The sequence below is a fragment of the Pieris napi genome, chromosome 2, assembly GCF_905475465.1.
Source record: "Pieris napi chromosome 2, ilPieNapi1.2, whole genome shotgun sequence".
NCBI lineage: Eukaryota > Metazoa > Arthropoda > Insecta > Lepidoptera > Pieridae > Pieris > Pieris napi.
The window spans coordinates 7,866,982-7,891,712 of record NC_062235.1 but is presented as its reverse complement, the minus strand read 5'-3'; the positions used below and the strand labels follow the sequence as shown (position 1 = coordinate 7,891,712).

The 24,731-nt window shown below is 33.4% G+C and overlaps 1 protein-coding gene across 7 annotated transcripts in view; it reads right to left on the bottom strand.

The window, feature by feature from the left end:
- The window catches only part of LOC125059389 (optomotor-blind protein-like), a 75,017-nt gene that overhangs the window by 6,620 nt on the left and 43,666 nt on the right, over nucleotides 1-24,731 (bottom strand). For 3 of the 7 annotated variants that reach the window (XM_047663804.1, XM_047663821.1, XM_047663796.1), the window contains exons 4-5: nucleotides 15,559-15,654; nucleotides 707-865 (exon numbers count right to left, since the gene is read on the bottom strand). In XM_047663804.1, coding sequence (XP_047519760.1) covers nucleotides 707-865; nucleotides 15,559-15,654 — 255 coding nt within the window. The remainder of the gene's footprint in view (nucleotides 1-706; nucleotides 866-15,558; nucleotides 15,655-24,731) is intronic. The other 4 variants (XM_047663837.1, XM_047663842.1, XM_047663813.1 and 1 more) reach the window with 3 other exon arrangements.

Below are 24,731 nucleotides of genomic sequence, written 5' to 3'. Positions count from 1 at the left end.
GGTGAATTAGGAGATGCATAACCATGCTTTGATCCTGATCAAAAGATGTTGGATATCAGAAAGTGCTTAACATGCAGTATCGCCATATTGACGCTAGAGAGAAGATGCCTAATGTGTAAAACTGCCATTCTTCTTTCGCAATGACAAGCAATAAAACATTTCTGTATTTGCAAAAAAGTTGTATTAATGTAATACTTAACATTAATGAAATCCTAAAATAAGTTAAATTAAAGTAACAACGATATTATAAGGTTGTAGGGCGGAACGAAGTTAGCCAGGTCAGCTAGTTTATTATATAAATGAAATTAATTTTGAATCTTTAATACATTAAAAAGGTCACATACTGGATTTAATAATTTGTCTGATAGCTGCTGTGCCATGTAACCCGAAACATCGTTTTCTCAAGAGTCAAATCCATATTAGACATTAAAGAAACTAAACTTTTCTAATAGCACCAAGGCGATAAAGCTTCCTGGACACTTAAATGTTTATCAGAGGAAGTTTAAAGCCAGGAAACTTTATTCATAACTGGTTGCTATTTACAATTAGTATAGTGTAATATTTCCACCCAAGAGTTCACTTTCAGCAAAAGAAACTTGTGTATTCGCATGTTATGATAAAAAATTTAGTTCAATTCAAAAATTCAAAAATAATTGATTTAAATCACCGCGTAGTTAAAATGTAATGAAGATAATTTTTGACTTACCTTTTCATTCTGATAGGCGGTGACCGCGATGAACTCCGTCTCCTTGAAGACGTAGGTCCTGAAGGTGGAGTAAGGCAGCTTCAAGATGTCGTTGGCCCTCACTAGGTGGAACCGGGGCTGGTACTTGTGCATCGAGTTGAGGATCGTCTGCGTAACACACTTTAAACAGCTTAGGAACTTGACCGAGTAACTTAGAATTGTAAACAGTAATCTAAATGTTAGCTTTTTTATTTCTATTTATAGCCTTATATCAGAAATACACAATATATACGTTATAACTATTGTTTTTCTTAATCTACGATAACTGATTCTGTGTGCCTACGGGCAAAGACCTCCCCCATTGTCCTCCATTTTTCTTTATTGTATACCAATATCGTTCAGGTTTTAGTCTTTCCAGCCATTTCCAATATTTCATCGGCCCACCTTTTAAATTGCCTACCTATGTTTCTTTAATGGCCTCTTGGTTGCCATAGAGTAACAATTTTGCTCCTCTTATGGTATGTCCAGCCCATTTCCATTTAAGTTCTTTTGTTTTATATGCAACGTCAGAAAACCCTGTTGTATCTCATAAATTCTTGTTATTTATTTTATCAATTCTTCTTTTCTTTATAATACTTCTTTCCATGGCTGGGTTACGCTTAATCTTGCACATTAAAGCTTAAAGCTTATTAATTTTCCGACTTTTTAAATATTAGTATTAACGTACCTATTACGTCTAGATTTGAAACGTCGTTGGTTTGTTTATAGTTAATAATTAAGAGGCTATTCGTATCATATAAATGTACCATGATAAAAGCTATTGCTACGTTTTTGTTCTATCATACTACTGTTTTACATAGAAAACATTATTGTTTTCTATTTCTGTATTGTTCACATAGATGTTAAGCGTTTTGTATCTCACAATTGTGTCTTATGTATAATTTATACTCTAATATCCTATATATAGTCAATAATTGTTCCAACTTCATTCTAATAAGGGATAGAAGTTCGTAAACTTCTACATGAAAGTTCATTGATACTGTCAAAAAAATAACAGGGTTAAGTAAATTCGACTCTCGTAATAACAGCGTCGACCCTTTTTCTTACTTAAATTATGGGATATTACGAGTCCCCAGATATTGACGGTAATAGGCGCTTGTTACAATGATACTTTGCATTTTTTATCAACGAAAAGGCGTAGACTAACTTGTTAGTTGTTACGTTATTGTTCTTTAATAGTGCCTTTTAAATATCATAATGGAATAATCAAAATAAAAACTTCTGCAAGTCATAAGTATTAGAAAAAAAAATTGGTTTTATTGTTAGTGAAATTTATATACGAAGAATAAAAATGTATTGACGACAAACCATCTTATCAATAAAAAAAATCATGCGTGATGGAAAAAAAATCCTGGACACAATGGCAGGGGAGTACCTATATCAAGAAAATGCATAAAAAATAAAAAATGCGGTAAATAAAAAAATATATCAATATAGTTTACAATATCGTGATATGAATAGAGCGTTATTTACAATTTTACAGAGACTTAAGAATCCTTATAAGTACAGGCGGTATCTTATGTATTCAAATAGATATTTCAGTTCCTAATAAAGACAGCTTATTCACACATGCATTATAATTCCACCTGAGTATAATCTAGATAAATAGCTATTGTTGCCGGCATAAATGCTTTGTACGCTATGCATTTGTATGCAAAATTATGTTTAAGATTCCTAGGCGCGATCAGAGTGTTGTCTTGTAAATCAATTGACATACAATAGGTATAAATAAATTATTTGTAGAGAGGAAATAACTAAAGTAAATGTGAGAACTAATGTATAGATTTAGGTATACTCTCTCAGAGTTTTAATCAAGAGTTTATTTACCCATTAAATGAGTTCACTGCAATCGGAATCTAAACATTACCTACCTACTTTCTAAATTTTAGTTTAAAGTTCATATATTACTTATCTTCATCCCAAAAAAAATCAGTGGTACTAACAACAGCATTTTTAGGTCTGGGCCTGAGATCCGCATCTGTTTCATGATCATTTGTCAATCTAATGGGCAAGTAGGTGATCAGCCTCCTGTGCCTGACATACGCCGTTGACTTTTTGGGTGTAAGGCAAGCTGGTTTCCTCACGATGTTTTCCTTCACCGTTCGAGGGAATGTTAAATGCGCATAGAAAGAAAGTCCATTAAAGCACAGTCGGGGATCGGATCTACAACCTCAGGGATGAGAGTCGCACGCTGAACTCACTAGGCCAACACTGCTCTTATCCACCACACAATGTGTAATTAAATGGACGCTTCTAAGTAGGTACGGCAATAGGCAATGCATACATTTTTTCTAATGAATTCGCAATCTACGTTGACCTTTTTAAGGTATTTTATCGATTAAAATAATTTTATTATGATTGTTTCTTTAAATTGAATTCTAAAGAAACAGTTACAATAAGGTTTACAATTGATGTGTAATACCATTTAAACAGATAAAGTTCCTTTTTAGCAAGCGGAAAACGATGGTTACTTCGTAATCTCTATATTTACATTTTACAATAGTGGTTAAATCATAATGACTTTAAGTTATCATAAAATTAGTGCAAGTTGATGGCATAGCATCCGGCTTAAGGAAGGGTTCATTACTTCTCTTATTTGTGACGTTTTCATATCTAATAGTTACGAGATTTTACTTTAATAATGAACAATTATTTTTTACAATATACACGCGCCACCGCGGGAGAGTGTTATAATTCAAAACTACTTTTTAAACTACGTTAATAATCCTAAATTATGAATGATATAACATTAAATATTATTAGGAGAACAGAATATGCAAGTAACGCAGACGGAAGCTTGTAATATATGTACAAACAAAGAACGAATTAATCGTTTAATTGATGTAATTGAAGTGTGCCCGCACGCTCAGATTTCTTTAAATTACATAAATTGCTCTTAATTTCAACGCGTCGTTAACAAAGTATGCATTTATAAAGATGTTTACTCTAATTAAAACATCCTGATTTGTGTTTCTATTGTAACAAAAGTATAACCATACAATTAATTAATGTAATTTTTGTTTTTTTAGTTGTGTTCCTTCAATTTATTAAATAACAGAGGATCTAAACCTAAAAACCAAAGTCGTGGCAGCGTTTGAAGTGATTGAACTAGTGCATCGGTCCCTAACGGATTTAAAAAAAAATAGCCCTGAACATGATATTCTAACTAATTGATTGATCAGAATAAATAAATTATAAACTTTGATAATTTCATTACTGATATAAATTGTAATGAGGTTAAATTATCATGAACGTATAGTGTAAACTTAAGATCGAGAAGCAAATTGTCAAAAACAATTTTATTCATATTCCACAGACTATTAACGTTACTCTAGTTATAAATCACTAAAAAGTTTACATATTCTCTCGTACCATAGATTGACGTCATAAAGAAATCTAATGAAGCGGGCAGACGAGGCCATTTCAAAAGCGATAACGGAGAAATTATAATCGCTAGTCGGTCTTAATTACGGACCTTTTATCTATCCGTCCAATTTCTTTATTTTACGGCTAGAGAACGTATTTATATGGTAATCGGGATGCACGGTGGTCTATCGATAAATTGTTAAAACGTTTGATTCATGAGTTGTGATGAGATCTGAAGATGTTAGAATAGTTAAAATTACACTAAAAAGCTTATATCTTATTTATTATAGGTTATTATGGTTTATTTGGTAAATAAATACAGAAGTTAAGTAATGAATCAGGCGCTTAGGCATTGTTAATCTGAAAAAAATATTTTCACACTATGGCTAATAAATTAGAGAGAATAATTTAAATTTTACATATTCTTTTTAAAAAAGAAACGGTGTTTTAATGTGGGCTACTAAATGCCCTCTTTGCCTCAAGAGCCGAGATAGGGTCTACGGTGTCGCCTTCAAAGGACTACTTGCCCTCTTTCCTGCTAGGATATTTCGTACACTCCCTACCCGTTATATTAAAGGATTTTTGTATTAAAGCACTAAAAAAACTTTAAACGGGAACTAACTAACGTACCCTACGTTACTTTGTTTTTCTCTATAGGTTGGTATTTATTGAACACTACGCCTTATTGAAATGTCTATTCAAAAAGGTAATTTTCCCTTGCCCTTCTTTAGTATTTTTAGAGGTATTATTCACGAAAATATACTACAAGAAATATCGATTAATTCGTATCACATCACTAAAAATACAATTGGGATACTAAACAAAAGATGGCGCTACGTGTTATTGTTCGTTTCGCCACGGTCACAGATATTAAATTAATCGTTGCGTTTCGTGTGAATAGAGACATTAAGTATTTTATCTATTATTCGTCGCGTGAAAATAATCGATTCGATGAAGTATGTAGTGTTCTATTGGCTTGTATCACGTCTTTGCAATTATTTTAATTCCTAATTCATTGACCATAATAGGTGATTAATAGGGAGTAATTAAACGGCAATCACTACCTAACGAAGCAAAACGCACTTTTTTGATATACTTAGAAATTAATTGTGTGCTAATACAATGTTGCATCGTGAATAAGTTAAATATGAACAACAAAAAAAATAGTTATGTATCGCTATTCCTCACGAGATGGCGCTGCGTGCAGTCCACTTAATCTTTTGTGTTATAATATCTTTTTGTGCTGAAATGCATCGTACACTTTTTATTTTTAATACGTTGCTCATAAAATATAATGACTTATAATATTTACCCTTTTTGCTCACTCGCTTTTTCCTCCCGTACTTCAAGGCTCTTAAGACAAAAATACGTGACTTTTATACTTAAATGCGATATAATTAATCGTATATCGCTCATTCGATTGCAGTTGCACGTTTTAGAACGCATCGCGTCGTCGGGCGCCGGGCGTCGCCCTATGCATTCGCACCAAATGGCTAATTCGCGGCAAACATACGCGCCATAAGTCATATCAACTAACCAATATACGAGGCCGACGGAACTATATCTGTCTCGCTCTAACGAACTAGAGAAAGCCGCGACTGTTTGTTTTTCCTTTTACTTCCTTTGAAATCTTATTTTGAATTTTATTCCTATAGGGGCGTGGATGCAGCGATGTTGCATATTATGTCGCTCGTTCTCTCGCGCGGGCCCTGCAGCTGTCCTTTTCTATCTTTTTGTGATTTTAATTCGCGGAACGACTTCGGGACGTGATTCGATTCTATAGATTTTTTTATTGCAAATATTGAGAATTCGCTGAAGGTAAGACGGGATATTCGGCAAGGCGCTTAGTTCGCATATAATTTTACGACAAGCTTTATTTGTTGGATAATTCAATCAGTCGTGATTTATAAGGGATTTAAGTATTGCACCTACTAACTTGGTTAACTAAACATACTTTTTTTCGTAATCGACAATTAATTAAAACCAATAATGTAAATCTTACAATTGTTGTATCGTATTTATCACTTGGTTCTTTTAACTACCAGAAACTATGACCACATACTACTAATATAAACCTACAGACTAAAATTGTTCATATCTATAAGTATAAGAATTTAATTGCACAGAAGTCAATTGTCAATTTAAAGTAAGTAAATTGTTTATCCGTCAGCCGTGGGGTGAGCGAAAGAATTTCAATAAACAAGAACCGGTAAGTCAGGGAACGTGTAAGAATTTTTTTTATCATCTGCACAAAACTCTACATTGCAATGCAGAGAGAAAACATTTCAATAAAAATCTAGTTATTATCGATTCAATCATTCAATATTTATGAAACAAAACCACGATATTCCCGAGGTGTAGAAAACCCGTCACTACAGCATAGAGCTGAATTTGAATTTTACCATAGGTACATACGTTTCTTGTATATTGAACCTAGGCGAGACAAAACACACATATAAAATATTAAATATTGCATGTTGAATATTGCCAGATATACCTAAGTATAACCTGAGTAATGAGATTTTGTTCTATAGATAAAATAATCGTCAGCATTTAAGGTTAAAAATTACAAAGGTGTCGACTTCATAATTTAAGAGTTAATAAACAATATTATACGAAACTATAGTATACAATAATCTAATACGTGTATAAACAAAAGAAGGAGAACAATAAAAACTGAAAACGTTTTAAACCAGATTACGTCATAGAAGCCGCCGACATAATATTTGTGCTTACTAACACGCAAACCGTCTTAGCCATGTCAACATAATGCTTTTTACTAAAGCTTTGACAAATATTGGAGCTTCGATAGGGTTCCATATGCTCCCGTTATTTCTAATTGGTAGCTTGAATCTCAAATGTCATGTTTGCGTAAGGTGGATCAGAAGCTTTCGGAAGGCTTACTGCTATTTTCATTGTGGAACTGATTCTGGGCTTGGTTGATAATCACCAAAAGGCGATGGGGAAATAACTGAGCACATCTTCGTCTACAAGGAATAGCAAAACTTTATTGTATAGGTACAGCAATCATTAATTATTTTTCAGGTAATAATGTATCGTTTGTCATTTATTAAGCAAATATCAACGCAAGGCGCTAGCATCGCAAATTAATTTAATATTGAGTTTGCGATTAATAATATTTGAACAACAGTAAGGTCATTCCGTCAATCATCTTGTAATCATTGGTTCATAAATAAAGTTTACAAAAATTACTGGGACTTTTTATCTAAACTTAAATCTGTCTTGTATAAATTGTTATTAAGAAATTGTATATGTTTTTGAAATAAAGGATACAATTTTCTATTCCTGGATTAATAGAAATATTTCCTGTAAATTTCAAAACAAGATTAAAATGTGTCATTCATATTTGCAGTGATTCAACTTGAATTTATTTTCGCGGGAGCAAATCCATTAGCGATTAACGAGCGATCGGCGGGCAGTAAATTAAAATAAATATTTGCTTGCATCGCCTGCGCAGCCTTTGATGCGCCGACACAGGTGCCGACTCATCCCTGGCAATATTGAATTACCACTATATGAAGGGTATTAAGTTTCTATTATTTATTAAGAGATTTTTTCCTAGCATTTAAAAGAGTTATATAACGGAAGTAAATGATTTTAAAATAAATAAATCAGTGGCGCTACAGCCTTTTTAGGTCTGGGCCTCTGATTTATCTTTTTTTTATTTTTTTTTATTTTTTTTTATTTTTAGACAATTCACACCAATTGACCTAGTCCCATGCTAAGCTGGTGAAGCTTGTGTTATGGGTACTAGGCAACGGATATACATACATATTATAGATAGATATACATATAAATACATATTTAAACACCCAAGACCTAAGAACAACACCAAATGCTCATCACATCGATGTTCGCCTCAGCCGGGGATCGAACCCGGGACCCATGGATTCGCAGTCAGGGGTACTAACCACTAGACCAATGAGTCGTCGAAATGAGAAATCTATCTGTTTCATGATCATTTGTCAATCTAATAGGCAAGTAGGTGATCATCCTCTTGTGCCTGATACACGTCGACTTTTTGGGTCCAAGGTAAGCCGGTTTCCTCACGATGTTTTCCTTCACCGTTTGAGCGAATGTTAAATGCGCACATAGAAAGAAAGTCCATTGGTCCACAGCCGAGGATCGAACCTACGACTTCAGGAATGAGAGTCGCACGCTTTAGCCACTAGGTCAGCACAAAACACAGCCGTAAATGATTTTAGCGTTAGTATTTTCCTATAGCCTTTATAATTGAAAACCTATAAAAATATATATTTAACGGTGTAACAGGCCTTAGTAACACTAAGTAAAAAGCCCGAATAAAGTAGGTACATATATGTCAAATTTAAAAAAAATGACTGTCGTATGTGTTTGGATACTAAACATGCATACGTTGACTATCACTAGGAGAGGTTATTACGGACATATACATTATACAATTAATTAATAAATTCAACTTAAATTGTGTACCTAAGTTAGATAATGGGTGGATTCTCATCGTACAGTTTTAAGGTTCAGCAATCAGCAGCCTGTTCTTGCAATAGATATTGAAGAGATAGTATATGTGACTGACTATCCCATGTTCCTATGGCTACGACTGGACAAGAGACACCTTTATAGTACTAATACTAATAATTCAAAAAGTTGTTAATAGAATAGTGCTTTATCATACTAGTTAAAACTGCTATTTTTCTAATTATACGCAAATAAGTTGACATCTCCGAAGACAATATCGTTCGGTAATTATCCAAAGAAATATATTTTATAATTGATTAAAAATTGTTTTTTTAACATTATATTGTATGTACATAAGACATTATTAAAGTGAATTAAAAAAGCAACGAAAAATGATCGTGTCAGCCTTTTAAACGATGCATAAGTGTTAATGTTTGCCCGCCAAAGCAAACAGTGGTGAGTAAACTTCGCTTTGCCGGCACGAAATTGATACCAGCCGCGCTCAAGTGCAGCTTTTTAAGTGAAAACTTAAAAATAGTATTGTTTTTAAGCTATTCAAACCGTTTGTCACTGCGGCGTAGTCTTTTAAATCTCGGATCAGGGATTAACTATTATTTTAGCTTCAAATGTGGCGATTAGACGTTATTTTATTGTCAGATTTTTACAATGATTAATTATCGGTTATTTAAAGATAATAGATGATTTTTGGGTATAAATAACTAATTAACTAACTAGATAGCTATAAGGCACATTAGACTGGACTAGTCACTGGAATATAACTTAGTAATTCTTATAAAAATAAGCAAAAAATATTTTATTACAACTGATTGGTTCGATAAAGCTAATGATATAAAAAAATAATTTGCCAGATCGCCAATAGATGGCGTTAGTCGTATAATTTAATGGTCGCAGTATCAAGCCTTTATAAGACAATAATGGAGCTGGTTTTGAAACGGTTGAGGTAAGGTAATGTTTATTTTGTTCTGCTTTTTATCTGCAAATTACAGATCATGATTCTCCAGTTTACTGTTGATAATAGAGTGCCTCTAGAGTTTGTGGTTTACATAGCAGTCTATACTATTATATTTAGTAATAGGTTTATTATTTGTATATAAAGACTTTGGGTAATGTCTGAGACTTAAAAGTGGAATATAACTATTATTTAAAATTGGAAATTAATTATATATTTTAGGTTCGTAATATGATAGATAGATACATATATGAATATATTGATTGGCTTAGCAACATATCAATTAAATTTGTTTACAAACACTGATTCTTTTGAGCAAATATTTAACACATATAACATAAAAGTTTACACCTCCAACATTCAATATTCCAAGATAAAACATTATTTAATATCGATTAATATATCTATCTATTGCGTACTATAAAAATAAAGTAAATCTTATGTTATCTATTTTTTTTGTCCTATATATCTGTAGATCCTAAATGATTTTTATTAAAACCGTTTGATCTAAACCTCAAAGAAGTGCGTCGGGCCTCTTCATGTCACTTCAGAACTAGACCGTAAAACGCCTTTGAAAGATGATAATTGCAACGTGGGAAAGATACACAAAGAAAGGATTGGAAAAGCGTTCCATTTTACGCGTCTAATCCCATTAGTATTAAAACACATTTAAATGTAGAGCAGAATTTCATAAAGACAGTGGCACCGCGCCGCAATTACAAGAAACATCAAACTATAACCGGCCATTCACAATGAACTCATCCGTCCAACAAACGCTCAGAACGCGGGGTTCTTTACAATTTTGCCTCTTAATGTACCGGTGATTTTATACTTGAGTGATGATGCTCTCAGCGGGTCTGTTAAAAGGGTTTTTATAGTTTTATACCTTTATTCAGCATAGAAGTGGCACGGCGGTATGTAAGTGTATGTCTATTAATTCAATGGTCTTCACTAGATTATATCCGGATTTATAATGGAACTTGTAAGTCGGAAAACTTAATAATCACGTTTCCCCTTCAGCGCGTACGAGCTTTTTGCTTTAAAGTTTAAAGGCAGAGGGATGCGGGAATCGAGAGGACCGCTTTGATATCGTATGCGAGTCTTATGTGGTATCGATTATTCATAGACCCCAATATGTCCTTTTCACAAATGCATAGGAAATCATCACTATTTGAAATGTATAGAGCAATTGGATACGCTCATACAGAGGCAGAATAACCTTTACTATCGTCGTCAAGTCGGTAACGTTAGATTTCGACAGCTCAAACAAAATTTTTCATACAATTTTTTATCGTAGAGGACTTCTATTTGATCTATACATGATGTCCTAAATATCGCCCGCGGAGCGCTGCTCAATTGTTTCAAAAATCTATCTCTACTATACACGTTAACGTATGCTAAGAACAGATGTATCGCATCGCTTAGGGGCTGTCCATTAATCACGTGAGGTTCGAAAGAGGGGGGAAGTTCTTTGTAGGTACTAAAAATACACGTGATTTTTGGTGGGGGGGGGGGGTAGTCTCAATCCTCACCACGTATCACCATGGGGGAGGGAGGGGTTAAAAAATGTTAAAAAAACCTCACGTGATTAATGGACAGCCCCTTATACAAAAAAAAATTCTAAACGTATTTAAGTAAGATTACAGTTAAGCGATGGTTTCAAATTAATGCCTGGTTAATGGGCTGTATGTACACATTTTAACTGTCAGCACTCCATTCTACATACAATTAGACAGTCCTGAGATGTTCAAGTCACGTTTAATAACGTGTCATTGATGCTATGTCCAATATTTGCACACATGAACCGTCATTTCACGCATGGCGTAACAACCAATTAAATACAACTAGCCATTATGTGCTAATATTTCCCTTAAATGATAAATATGCAATTATATCGCTATAGATGGTTAATGAGAACAAATACTAATGAAGTCAGAAAGCTTATCACTGTAACTTCGTATGAACAATTAAAGACCGATTGAAAGAGTCATATTAAATATAGGGAGAAGGGAAACTGTCTTACAAAACTCTATAGAAAAAAAAATGCCTATGGGAATATAAATTGCAAATTTTCAAGTCAAATTTAGACTGCATGATTTAGCGTTCATAATTCATGTGAATTTAAGCAAGTTACCTTACACAAATAGTTCTTAGGGAGAGATTAAGGACTAATTAATTAACTAAGTTACACGTCGGGGTGTATCTAAGATCTTGTAATCGCTCTCGTGAGTCTTACCATTTAAGTGTGTATGACTTACGTACAGGGACGGAGTGAATGTTATTATAGGCCCTAGTTAGGAGTTCTGATTGATAGAACTCAACAAAATAGAACTGGAATTATATATGCTTAAACTAACTATAAATACTTGCATTTGCAATTTTCACAGTGAAGTATAGATTTCTAAACTTCACTGTGAAATTTTATGTAATACCTAAGTTACTCACAATTATTTAATGTGACCACGGGGACATAAATAATTGAAAAAAATCCAACCGTTTTAGGTCTGGGCCTCAGATTTCTGTTTCTGTTTCAAGATCCTTTATCAATTTAATAGGCAAGTAGGTGAACAGCTACTGTGCTTGACACACGCCGTCGACTTTTTGGGTCTTAGGCTCGTTATATTTTCCTTCACCGTTAGAGCGAATGTGAAATTGGCACATAGACAGAAAATCCATTGGTGCACAACCAATGACCTCAAGGATGAGAGTCGCACGCTGAAGCCACTAGGCCAACACTGCTCTAAACTTATTAAATGCTCGAACTAAAATCTTCTTAACTTTTGGTCTTGATGACCCTACTTGTTACAGGGCCTCGGAAGTATAGAATACCTGACTGTCATTTTTCTAGTTATAACATGACGTGTTGTAGCTCCATATTACGCGAAAACAACGTTTTTATGAAGAATTTTTTATAGGTTTAACATCATACGCATACGTTTATATTTCCCTCAACGCTATTATGTCTTTTTATAAACATGGAGGTTGCTAACCTATTGTAGAATTTGACTAGATTTAATTTAGTAAAGGCAAAACTTGATTGATAATGTTTTATGTTACGAATAAGATTGTCGAACCCGACTTTGTTTTTAGCATCCAACTTTTATTTTCATACACTACTTCATCTAATCTCATAGGGGTTAACTAATAAATTAAAGTTCAATGTGGTATTACATGAATTGAACATTTGTATTGGATTAATCTAAAATAATAAAAACTTATCAAGAAAAGCTTTAGGCTTATATAAAATCATACAACTATATGAACGAAGCATTATTAAAATATTTTCAAAACGGGGAATCATTACCTGAATGACAGCTTCCGTTGCATTCATTACTCATAAGTCAAGTTACTCATAAGTCATGTATCTTAAAGTAATACTTCTTTAAGGTACCAAATTTCGCCTTTATTTTGTCGTTGACCCCTAGTATATAAAATACATTTTTAATAACCAAATATCCAAAAATTATTCAAATAAATACGATATTTTACACAAGTTTTATACACGGAGCGCTTTTTAAGATATCTATTTGATTTTAAATTATTTTTATATGTAGCTGTACTTTAAGTGGCTATGCGTCACCAATGTGGTGTGATATAGGATTATGAGCAAAAGTAATTAAATAAATTCGAGAGTGAAACCATGATAAGCGTATCAATCGAAGTCAATCAATTACAGCCCCAATATCTACCCTAATGGAACAAGCCCTCATACATACTTCATGACTTGATTTTTTTGTATTTTTAACAAGGTCGCAAAATCTATTGTTTATTACTGTATTTTTATTATAAAAATACAGATAATTTAATTACTTTTGCATATTGAATTTATTTTGCTTATGGCAACTGTAGATCACTTTAATGTGAAAATGAGAGTTTGCACCTGAATGGCAAAGCGTTTGTCAATACTGTTTCCCGCGGTTTTTATCAATACTTTCAGGAATGAAGAATTATTCTAATGTAAATACTTACTAATTTAAGGTAACTTAAGTAAGGTACTTATTACTTACGTACTAACTTCAGATAAGATTTTATATTAAAAATCGATTGTTTACACTAGGGGTTAGTGAAACATAAATATAGGCAACATTTGCTTTTTTTAATTAATGTTAAACTCGAGATACGTGACTTATGAGTAACTTTAAGCGCACGCAACGGAAGCTCTCAATAAGGTAATTTTTCTCCGTTTTTGCAACATTTAAATAATGCTTCGTTTCTATTACTTGTATAATGTACCATGTGTAAGCGTGTTTAAACAAACAAACAATCTTTTAATTATAAATAATGATTACGAATATATTTATTTAATAGTTATATTTGTTGGAGATACCTTTATTTTTTTGTTCTTGAATAAAACTTTTCTTGTTGAATTTTTTTTTAATTTACATACATTACACGTTTATTATATTAGCGTAGATAATGAGTTTTCACACGCGAGTGTCACCTGTCTCTTTCACGGAAAATCCATAGACGACAGTTAATTTAATTATTGATAGGAAACCATAGATAGTGTGTGATCCGTTAAATGTACTTCTTGTGCGTTTGGTTATTGGTAGACGTTTATATTACGTATCTTTGGAAAAAAAAATTAAAAGCTTGGCCTAGATAATTCAAATCTTTAAAGTTTAATTCTTATTACTTAGCTCTTCAATTAAATAGAATACAACAAATTGTTAAAATTCTCTTGAAATTTATCCATCGTTTCTTGATTTTAAAGTTTAAATTCTTTATTCAAAATTATTAACAATATAAGGGTAAATACGTAATAATAGCCAACAACCAGAGGTAAGAAAATTCAATCAAGTCAAGGCATATGTCAAAATACGGGTGTAATAAACAAACAGACAGCTGCCTAACGACACTATAACTATTTATTACCATAATCATCGGCTAACGCTTGTTAGTTTTGTTAAGAACAAACCCCTAATCATATCCTAATTAAGGTCGTTTTTACGCCAATTCTTTGAGGCCTTTTTTCATATATCATTTATAAAGCAAGCGTTTATGGTTACGCAATTCTAAACCTTAGGAAGTTATATGGAGGTTTAGATTTGTTTGTAATTGTAAGATTAACAAATATTTGGGTTTTGTGAAGTGTTTTTCTACCATATAATTAGGTACAGACACCTTGGTGAGGTGATTGCTGGCGCCTCCGGCTGTCTTCAATTTTTTTACTACAAAATTATATTTCAAATGTTATGCTGCCAATTTACTGTTTCAAATGTAGAGCTATATTTTTATTAACTATGTCGTTATAACTATAATTAGTTTTTAAAGCACTTTAAAAAAACGATTAAAACGTTTAATTACTATTTATATATCTTAATAAGTCAATTTATTAGAGGCATTTGTAAGTATAATACCATTAATAATACTTTGTTTAGACATAGCAATAATAAAATCATGATCTATGACTCAAGCAAAATATCCCTGTTAAGGCAATTCTGATAGTCTTTTTAATTAAATTTCCTTCCTAATGCTTGGTTATATATCTTTACGTACAAATTTATAAAATTCAATAAATTTTTTATCTATTGAGTAACATGTATCTACTTAAAGTATAGACCTGACCTACGTCATCACATGGCCTCTTTTATAATATAAGCAAGCATACGCACCCCATAACTAATGTATTCCTCTCGCGTCACTGTACCATGTTAAATGTTTGTTTATGAGTTAATGAACATAATTTAAAAGAAAATTACACGCATCACCTATAACGCATCAAGTTACCGGAATTATAAAGCTAACAAGCAATAGACAAGGCTCGATCATAAATAATAGAATCATTAACATCTGCCTTTTTGGTTCGACCATAAATTTTTTTGGCGGTAAAAAATAAGGTGGGCGTTTGATAGAAATATACGTAACGGTCTCCAAGGTTTAGAATTAAATTTTGATAGCGAAATTAAATATTAATTGGTCTATAATACCACCAGCGCCAACTGACAGGAATTTTCATCGTGACAGTTGAAATAAGGAGCGTGACAGTTGAGAAGTTTAAAATGAAATGTCTACTAACCAAATGATCTGAGTGTGGGTCTCTGGGCGCACTAGGTGACGGATTGGGCCACAGCAACTTGGATAACATCCGTTGACTTTGGCTATAGATGAGCTCCTACGAAGGAGAGAAAATGAGCTTTAGTATGGCAAGAAAAAAGGCGGGAATCGCCGACAGACGGGATGAGGAAGATTAGGATTCCTAATAAAATTACATCATGCAACAATTTTTTTTAAATTTTAGTCAATAATAATGTTGGTTATGTATACATAGCTTACAAATTAATAGATAATAGATGTTTCATAGCTCTATTGAGGTAAATAATTCTGTGGATGTCCGTAATGATGTTACGGCTTTTTTGGCAACCTTTTTATGGTTGCAGCTACATTGTGTATATTATAGAAACTAAATAGATGTGATCTAATTAAAACAAGTATTAATTAATTTAACTATTCATGCTAAAAATATGCATGAATTACAATATAAAAGTATTTTGCATGTGTTTAAACAAAATTAAATTAAATATTTAAATTGCGAAGGCGAAGATACAAATGTAAATATAAGTGTTTTATGTTTTATGAAAGGATATACATAGGATATAGTGACAGAACTGCGCTTTGAAATAAAAAAAATGTAAATTAGAATAAGGTAGTATAAACTGAGATGTCTTGCGGAGAAAAATAAAGATACATTCATACACAGAGTATCGAAGACGGATGAATGGATAAATTATAAATAATGTGTGGCTGGTTTACTGCGCCCGCGCCCCCGGCGTCTAGCAAGGTTTTGCGCCGCCAGGTGTCAGGAACCTTTGGCGCAATATATATAAAAAAGTAAAGCTTTTCCGCATGGCCGTGAAATGAAAAATAATAAAAACAGAACTCAGTTATATACCACCGTAGGTGGTCAACAACAAACTAATATGAATTTAATTAATAAAATTGAAAAACAAATAATTCAATAGGAAATTATTATTATATGCAGATATTTTTTAAAATTCACGCTAATTCATGCTGGAATAGAAACGTAAAACTTGACTTTGAAAGAACGAACAAATGAACCAAAAGTCGAGTACTTCTGCCCGTAAAAAACATAACGCGAGCGTAATAATGGGTTTTGCAAAGTTCTCGCCTGCAAAACAAACATTGTGGACAGAGCAGACGCTGGTGCTAAATTACTTTAATAACTGCGGAGCGCTTGAGTAAACATTCTGCTATGATTTATTGTTTTTACCTTTCGTTTGTTGATTTTTTAAGAGCCCATAATTTGATTCACTTAATCTGTGTTCTTTTCGTTCTTAATTTAAAATGAACTTTGGTTCATTTGATGTTATTGAATTTTGTTTTTAGTAGTAAAAGAGTAAATTTAAATTAAGAACCATTTTGTTAAAATTGTCCATGGCATGTGATAGATTATATTTTGTTGTATAAAATTATGCGTTATTCTATTTTAAAAAAATCCAAATTCAAATTAATTTTATGTTTTTGTTTTGTGTATTTAAGAAAACATATATTTTCAATCTGTATTTTTTTTAAGCACAGCCAATGGGCTAAAAAAAAGCCTAAATTTATAAAGTTATGATTGAATCTTTTCAATGATGCATCTCTCAACAATAAATCCTCCGGATTTGGAACCGGTTTATACTATGAATGAAACGTATTAACATACTATGAGCATTCATATCTTGTAAAACGTCATCACTATGAATAATTGTTTCATAGTTTTGGAGTTTACCTTCTAATTACGTATTCTATTACGTAAACTAAAATAAATATAGGTAGGTATAATAATATCTATGAAATTTTACAATAATATTTAGATAGAGAGTTGAAATGTTTTGTAATTAAGTATATATGTATGTATCTACGAGCTTAAACTATATAGACTAACTTCTAATTAGATAAGTTTTTAGGTATCAATATTTTTTTAAGATCTCTAAATGAAAAGAATATTTCAACGGGGGAATTCGATTATCGATTCCTTCGTTGATGTGTCAATTCAAAGCATACATTACAAATAAATACAATTCAGCCACCATTACTCGTTGACATCGCCCGAAACCATAAACAAACCAGTTATAAAGAAATAATATGATGTCAAGAACTTAATCAGGACGATCGGTTCGAGTTTTACGGGGTGTAATTAGCAGTTGGATATGAATGGGTCTGCGCCGACGCAGCTGACACGCCTCGACGCCGCAGGGCGGTCTCTGTAGGCCGAAACAGACATAAGGCACAGATACCTAAGAGTCTGAAGTTTTTAAAGCGCCACAAAATGTATTAATATATATTAAGTAGGCCATAACAGCTTTCGCTCAAGACGCGATCATCACAATTTATTCTCTTGCACTCAGATCACTTCACCATGTGCTTTATCGAATTGAACTTGTGTAAGAAGTAAACCGAAAGTTTGTCATATAAAAATAAAACTTTATTCATGACAGAAATATGGTTGTGACAAAATTGATCTAACACTAATCCCCATACGTAGATTGCAATTCCGTGGTACACGGTGCATTTTTTAAAAATATTTTTTAAAGAAATATTAGTGTTACATCTAATCATACACAAGTCGTGTATGAGTATGTGGGTGTGCGTGCGTATTTTGGCTCACTTTGTATTTGATAGTATAGCTGAGTGTAGGTACCTCACAGTCTTGCCAAAATATAGCTCGCAGAAGAACTGTTTTTTCATTAGAAACCATACTAAGTGATAGCTGATCACTATCCTTAATTACACAATAGAGCATCAATGCCAACCTGTGATCTACATCATCTGTGATCTCCTACAATCGGCAGATAGACAGACATATACGGCATTGCCGACAGAGCGAAAGATCGACACTAATTAAGCGCTATAAAAAGCTTGCCTTTCACCGCGCCCGACGAATTCTAAAGAGGAAAAACGAGAATTACCTCACATGCGCTTCGTAATAGATTAATGATATACCCTGGAAGGTCTGAGTGCCCCGAAGAGGTCGCGAGGTGGCCAGTGAGGCTAGTAATGACGTGGCGGGCGCCACCCGCGAGCGAGGGAAAGGGACGCGGCGCTAGAGACGAGTGAGAGGACCGAACGATCGATGGAGGCGCCAGAGACTCGCCGCGGGGCGGCGCCCGCGCAGGCCCCACGCGCACAACGTCTTATTGAGAAATTCCCGAATATAATTCTCCTTTTGGTTCCCCGTTTACTCCCTGTTAACAATATTACCATTCGGTGCCCGAGCAGACGCATATTTTATCGAAACATCGTCTCTTTAGAGGCTGACTCGTGTACCTTGTATTCGGCTGATTTATAACATCATATAAATTCAACGTGAGCGCTTGCTGTACAAATTTACATTTTGTAGCTTCTACACAGTTTACGGATATGTAAATTGGTTTTTTAATTTATTTTAGATACAATAGATTTATGTCAAATAGGACATACAATCATGATTACAAATATATAGGCCTCTTAGTCTTCATTGTTTCTCTTTGGCATTCACGTAGATACGACTTGACTATGACAAAAAATTAAATTAAGTTTAAAAACGTTTCAATCATCTACCGTGTTTGGTATCAATGTTATTTTCAAATAATAAGAATGTTAACCATGGCGACAAACGTACCTAATCCAAGTTTAATAATAAGATTGTTCACAAATTTATTTTCATACCTATTTACAATCGGGATCCAAGTGTTCAATTGGCAAATAGCAGCGCAAGATAGACGAAGGTGTATTTGTTACTTTTGCTACACGCATAATTACCTAATATATAAATCTATGTACAAGGAGATTGATAAAATATAAATTATATATCCTAAAAATCGAAGCTATCGGAGCTGTTAAAACAGCAATCAATTCTTATCGGACAGCTATGCTAATAAGACATGCTAATTCCGAAAACCAACAAGCGAACAAAAACACAGCCATACAAAGGGTAAAAAAGTAAAGAACCGGGCGCCACGAGCAATTATGGGCCAAGGGACCGACTAAACTTGCGAGGAATGCTAGTCGGAGTTTCATTGTCTTAACGTTTTGACCTTTGAGATTTCAAATATTTAGAAATCTCTTGTCGCTTGTTAAATTGAAGATGTTACAGTTTTTGTTCTGTTTGTACTTATCAAAATTCCAGTAGCATAACGAGGCTCCCGGAATAAGTCTTTTAGGTTATCTTAAGATCAAAAAAGCAGAAAATTTTCTATAGCGATCTTCAGTTGTTTTTCACTTGAAATACGTTAACAGGACATGAAAAGACAGAAATAGCAAGAAACATCTTTCCCCAATTCAATGCGATGACCAGGTGAGAGTTAATTCCATTCAATGGTTCACAATGGACATAAATACGGATTTACTGCGGAGCTATTTGATCCGGATATTATCGGTCAGGTCCGGTGCGATCAGGGCGTACACCGTGACGTCACAACCGCTGACCAATAGCGGGGCAGCTCGCTCATTGTCACCCCTATACTAATAGGTATCACTGGGACACTCCTAGCCAACACCTTCGATATTGATTGAGAATTCTAAATCAGAACGACCCTCAAAGTTTGCAGGAAACTAAAATGATATTTTATTTTAAATTCAACTGACATAACTTGATGTTCTTTTTTCAAAATTCAATTATACAGTGAATAAACTTAATGATACTTAAGCTAATGACTGTCATCTGAACTTAAGTTAGTTAACTTTTGTGTACAAATACAAAATCTCTTTAAATGGATATTTAAAAGGCAAATTTATTTTCGTCTGACCTCTCCACAGCTCTTCAAACAAAATAACGACATTTTTAATTAAAAAACCAGCTAGATAGTTAAACACGGAAACTTATAGACTTCGATACGCAAACGTACTGATATTATTACAATTCTCAACTGCCCTACACAAAACTGCATTTTGCACTTTATGCTGTGGTAGTACGGGCTTCTTTTGGATCAGCTACAATATAGTTAGGGTGATAATACAATAGCGATAGGATTAGTGTGCAAGGGGCTTAAGTTATTACGTCACGTAATGGCGGCACGTTATTATTATCTAATAATTTGTATGAATATTTATCACTACAAGTTTGTTCCCCTCATTGGTATAAAATTGTATAGGATTACGTACACCAATTTTGGGACTACAAAACAACATGGCTTCATATAGTCAATAATACATAATATACTTTATCTTCTTATTTCACAAGCTTTGAAACTAAAATGGTAATGGACTGGTCATGTAACACAATACCTAGACAACACATGGACAGTAAACACAACACAGTGGAAGGGACCATCCGTGAAACGAAGAGTTCACAGGCCGAAAAGAAGGTTTGTTGATGGCTGGATAGAAATAGGAGGAAAAGATTGGCGGATTGTTAGAAAAGATCTGACAAGGGTTGAAGGAGGCCTTCATCCGAGGGGTATACACAGGCGCATAACATTTAGTTATTAGTAAATACTAACAACATTTGAAATTGAACTTCATGATACGGAAACAAAAACGGCTTTATAATTATGTACTTGTGCCTTTCAAATTTAGAATACGTACAGTATCACAAGCTACTGACTTACAATCACGACTAGTATCAGGAAATCAGCATTCCTAACACATAACTCAGGTAACACTAAACCAAAATATTTTGAAACGACGCCAAATGCGGTACTCCGAAGACGAGTAAATACTTCATAGAATTGTTTCGACGGTCGTTATTATTATACGATATCGGTATACAACTATACAGCCGCTTTCTATACTCGGCTATTCGGCTATTCTATATCTATAATCTAATATTATTTTCAATCCAGATTTTTTCGATCGAGCGATCGATCGAGAATCTGCATTTCTAGGTATATCACAATCCCTGCTTTAAATCCTTGTAAAAACAGGATTCGTTTTACGTGATGCCCGAAATGATTATTTATATGAAACGTATAGATTTATTGTAAAATCATAAAATTTTTTAAATAACAGCTGTGAAATACTTTAACAGCAGAAATTTGTTTTGCATAGTGTAGCTGATGTAATATTGAAAAATGGACATCTCTGTATATACGTATGAAATTCACACACAATGTTCGTTCCCATACTCCTCCGAAACGCCTCGACCGATTCTTATGAAATATTTATGCATATTCAGTAAGAGAATCGGCTACTATCTTTATATCTTTCAAACCCTTAAGTGATAAGGGGTGTCCACTTTTTAATGATACAACTCCTAATTTTCACCCCTCTACGATCAACCCCATTTTTTTTATTATTGTAGATAGTTACTTTACTCAACTAAAAAAATGTTTCCTAGAAATAATAGACATGGCAAAACAAACGTTTGCCAGGATCAGCTAGTATACCTACTATATATAAGACGTGTAAACCAAACTGGGCACAGCCCAACCCAGGATCTTAGGACACATCAGAAACTGCACAGCCCTCTAAAAGGCTTTGATACCAACGGTGATGTTAATATAAAATGGTTGATAAAATTAAAAAAAAATCACTAGTATATTTTGATTAATGGATCAAGATAATATAAACACATTATATATTCTTATAATGTCCAGTGTTTTATATGCTTAAAGGTATAGCCATCATTGGTCCTTCCACGGCCAATTTTCGGTCCAGACTCGAATCTAACCCGCTGAATAAAATGCCTTATCGACTGAGCCTTGGTAGCGGTGTTATCATCGAAGGGCAATAAATATCCACGACTAATCTCTGAGGAGCGATGCGTCAATTAACTTAAAACGTGTTCACCTTCTACAATTATGTAGATAACATGCGCTTCTGGTGGTCCTAAGTCTGATTACACTTTGGTCAAGTATTAGAAAAGGATTGAAAGTTTATTAATAGTTTTTAGTACATGTTTCACATCCTAAGGTATTGGATTTGAATTTAAAGATTATATAAGTAAGAATAAACTCAAAATAACATTATTCATATAGGTAAATAAGTAAATAAGTCACTTATGAACGTCAGAAAAGAGGTTAAATTAATTCTAAATTTACTACCAGTTCGCAAGTCAAGGGCGTAGAGCGGGCAAGAAGAACTGGCAAGAAACTCTCCGCCATTCTTTAGTTGTTAAGTTTTGGGTCATACAAATTGTTTGAATTAATATAGGTATAGAAGCTATATGTCACTGGAGTCTGGTATGATTTTTCTCATAGTTCACATTTGACATAGAAATAATGAGCAACGGCGGCCTTATCGCTTTCGAGCCTATTCCAGGCAACCTTTCACAAACAAAGGCAAAATTATAACGCAAAAACAACATTAAAATAACTAAAACATACAATAGGACAAAAACTAGATAGATAGATAATAGATAGAAGATATATGTATAATATATGTATTTAGTACTTTGCTATATCATTTAATATTTTAATAATATCAAAACTATTGGGCCGCATCAACTCTTCTCTTAGTAGGTACTGTTTCGAGGTTAATAAGAAACTTTTAACTTAAAACCATTTACAACTCTTTTCTTAAAAAATGAACAGACTCACCAATTATATACATACAAATACATCATTAGCTTTATTTTACAATGTCTCATCGCGCCTTGTATGCTTAAATTCTTAGACAAAACGAACAGGCAAAACCTAGTAAATTCCCGATAACCTATAAAAACGTTTATAGCAAGTCTGCGCCTGAGCATACTCGATCCAATCATAGACATTCATGCGGGCTGCCATTCACATACCATGCGGGCAATACTGACTCAAGAATATTTTTTAACTGGAACGAGATTCCCTAAGGCTCCGTACGCACTGAAATATGCAGTGCGGGTAGGCCGTCTAGACGTGCCTTTTTTTATAAATTTGACATCTATGGAAACGTCTATGGTAACGACAGTCTAAGGCTTTACATAATTTTCTTTATAAGGAATTATTGTGTTTGACCTATCCGTAAAAATAACAAAAATATGACAGCCCTAGTACTTATGTCAAAATGATAAAAATATGTATGAAAATGTTTTGTCCTTCAATTTTCAGTTACCTAACAAACATCTAACTAATAATTTGTCAAACGTTTTCGCACTAAGTCTCTTAGTACGAAAAAGTGAATGTGTATCCGCTGTATAAGTTTGCAAACCTGTGCGTACGTAGCCTAAGAGATGCTACAAAGAATGCTTAAAGAAATTGAATCCATAAACTGCAACACTACTATGTCAACTAAGAATTAATTGGGAAAACGATACGTCTTATAAATTTCATTTAATATCTATGGACTAACTAAGCTCAATCCAAACAGTGCACTACTGCAGTGTATAATGTTGAAATATATAATGTTGTAATGTATAATAATTATGAAATATATAATATTGTAATAGTGTTGAAATCCATTAATATTTCTGTGATACATGTGATATAATCATATAATGCTATGAAGAACTTTGAATACCTACATGTTTGTATGCGCGGTCTTTCTGAACAGGTGTAAGAAGAATATCGCATATAACGTTATTCAACAAAGTTTCTTGCGATAAACAGTATGTAAAATCTTTTAAGCGGCTCGTTTAAGGAAAAATCGGGCGTAAAAAGTTGGGGAATTAATAAATTCAATTCAAATTAATCCACTGCGTAAAGATCAACGCGGTCAATCCATACCCAATATTCAGTCTAATCAAAATTTTCTTATTTTCGCCGTAGGAACTCATAAAAAACCGACCGACAACAAAATAAAGTATCAAACATAGCTCGCATTTAAAATTAAATCAGCAATGCATCTAGCCATTAAATGCAATGTTGCCATACGTAAACGTCCATTTTATACCACAGATTATCATTCAAAGCGCACCAATCATAGATTACATAAAACTTATCGTTGAATTAAAGTTATCTGAGCGAAACTCGTCGTGAAGGGTCTAATTCGAGTGCGATAAATACTAAAGTACGAATAAAACATTTTGCGGCGTTTTTGAACCGCTCAAAGGAGCCGATTTGTTTGGCATAAAGAGCCCTTTATTGGTCTATATCGTAAGAGACTTTATTCTTTATTCGCCCGGTTAATATTGCAATTCAATTAATGAACAATATTCGGTCAGGTTTCTCGAGTTAATTCAACGGCCGCTGACGGGAAGTTTGGTGAAATTTCGTTGGAGTTTATGCGTTTTTGTGTAATTAACATTCGTACTTTATTACGGCACTGGATTTTACTTCAGTGATTGCGAACAAGTTCCAGATATTTGACGGGTTTAGCTTTTGTGACGTTCGGATTTTTTTCGAATTTATTTTA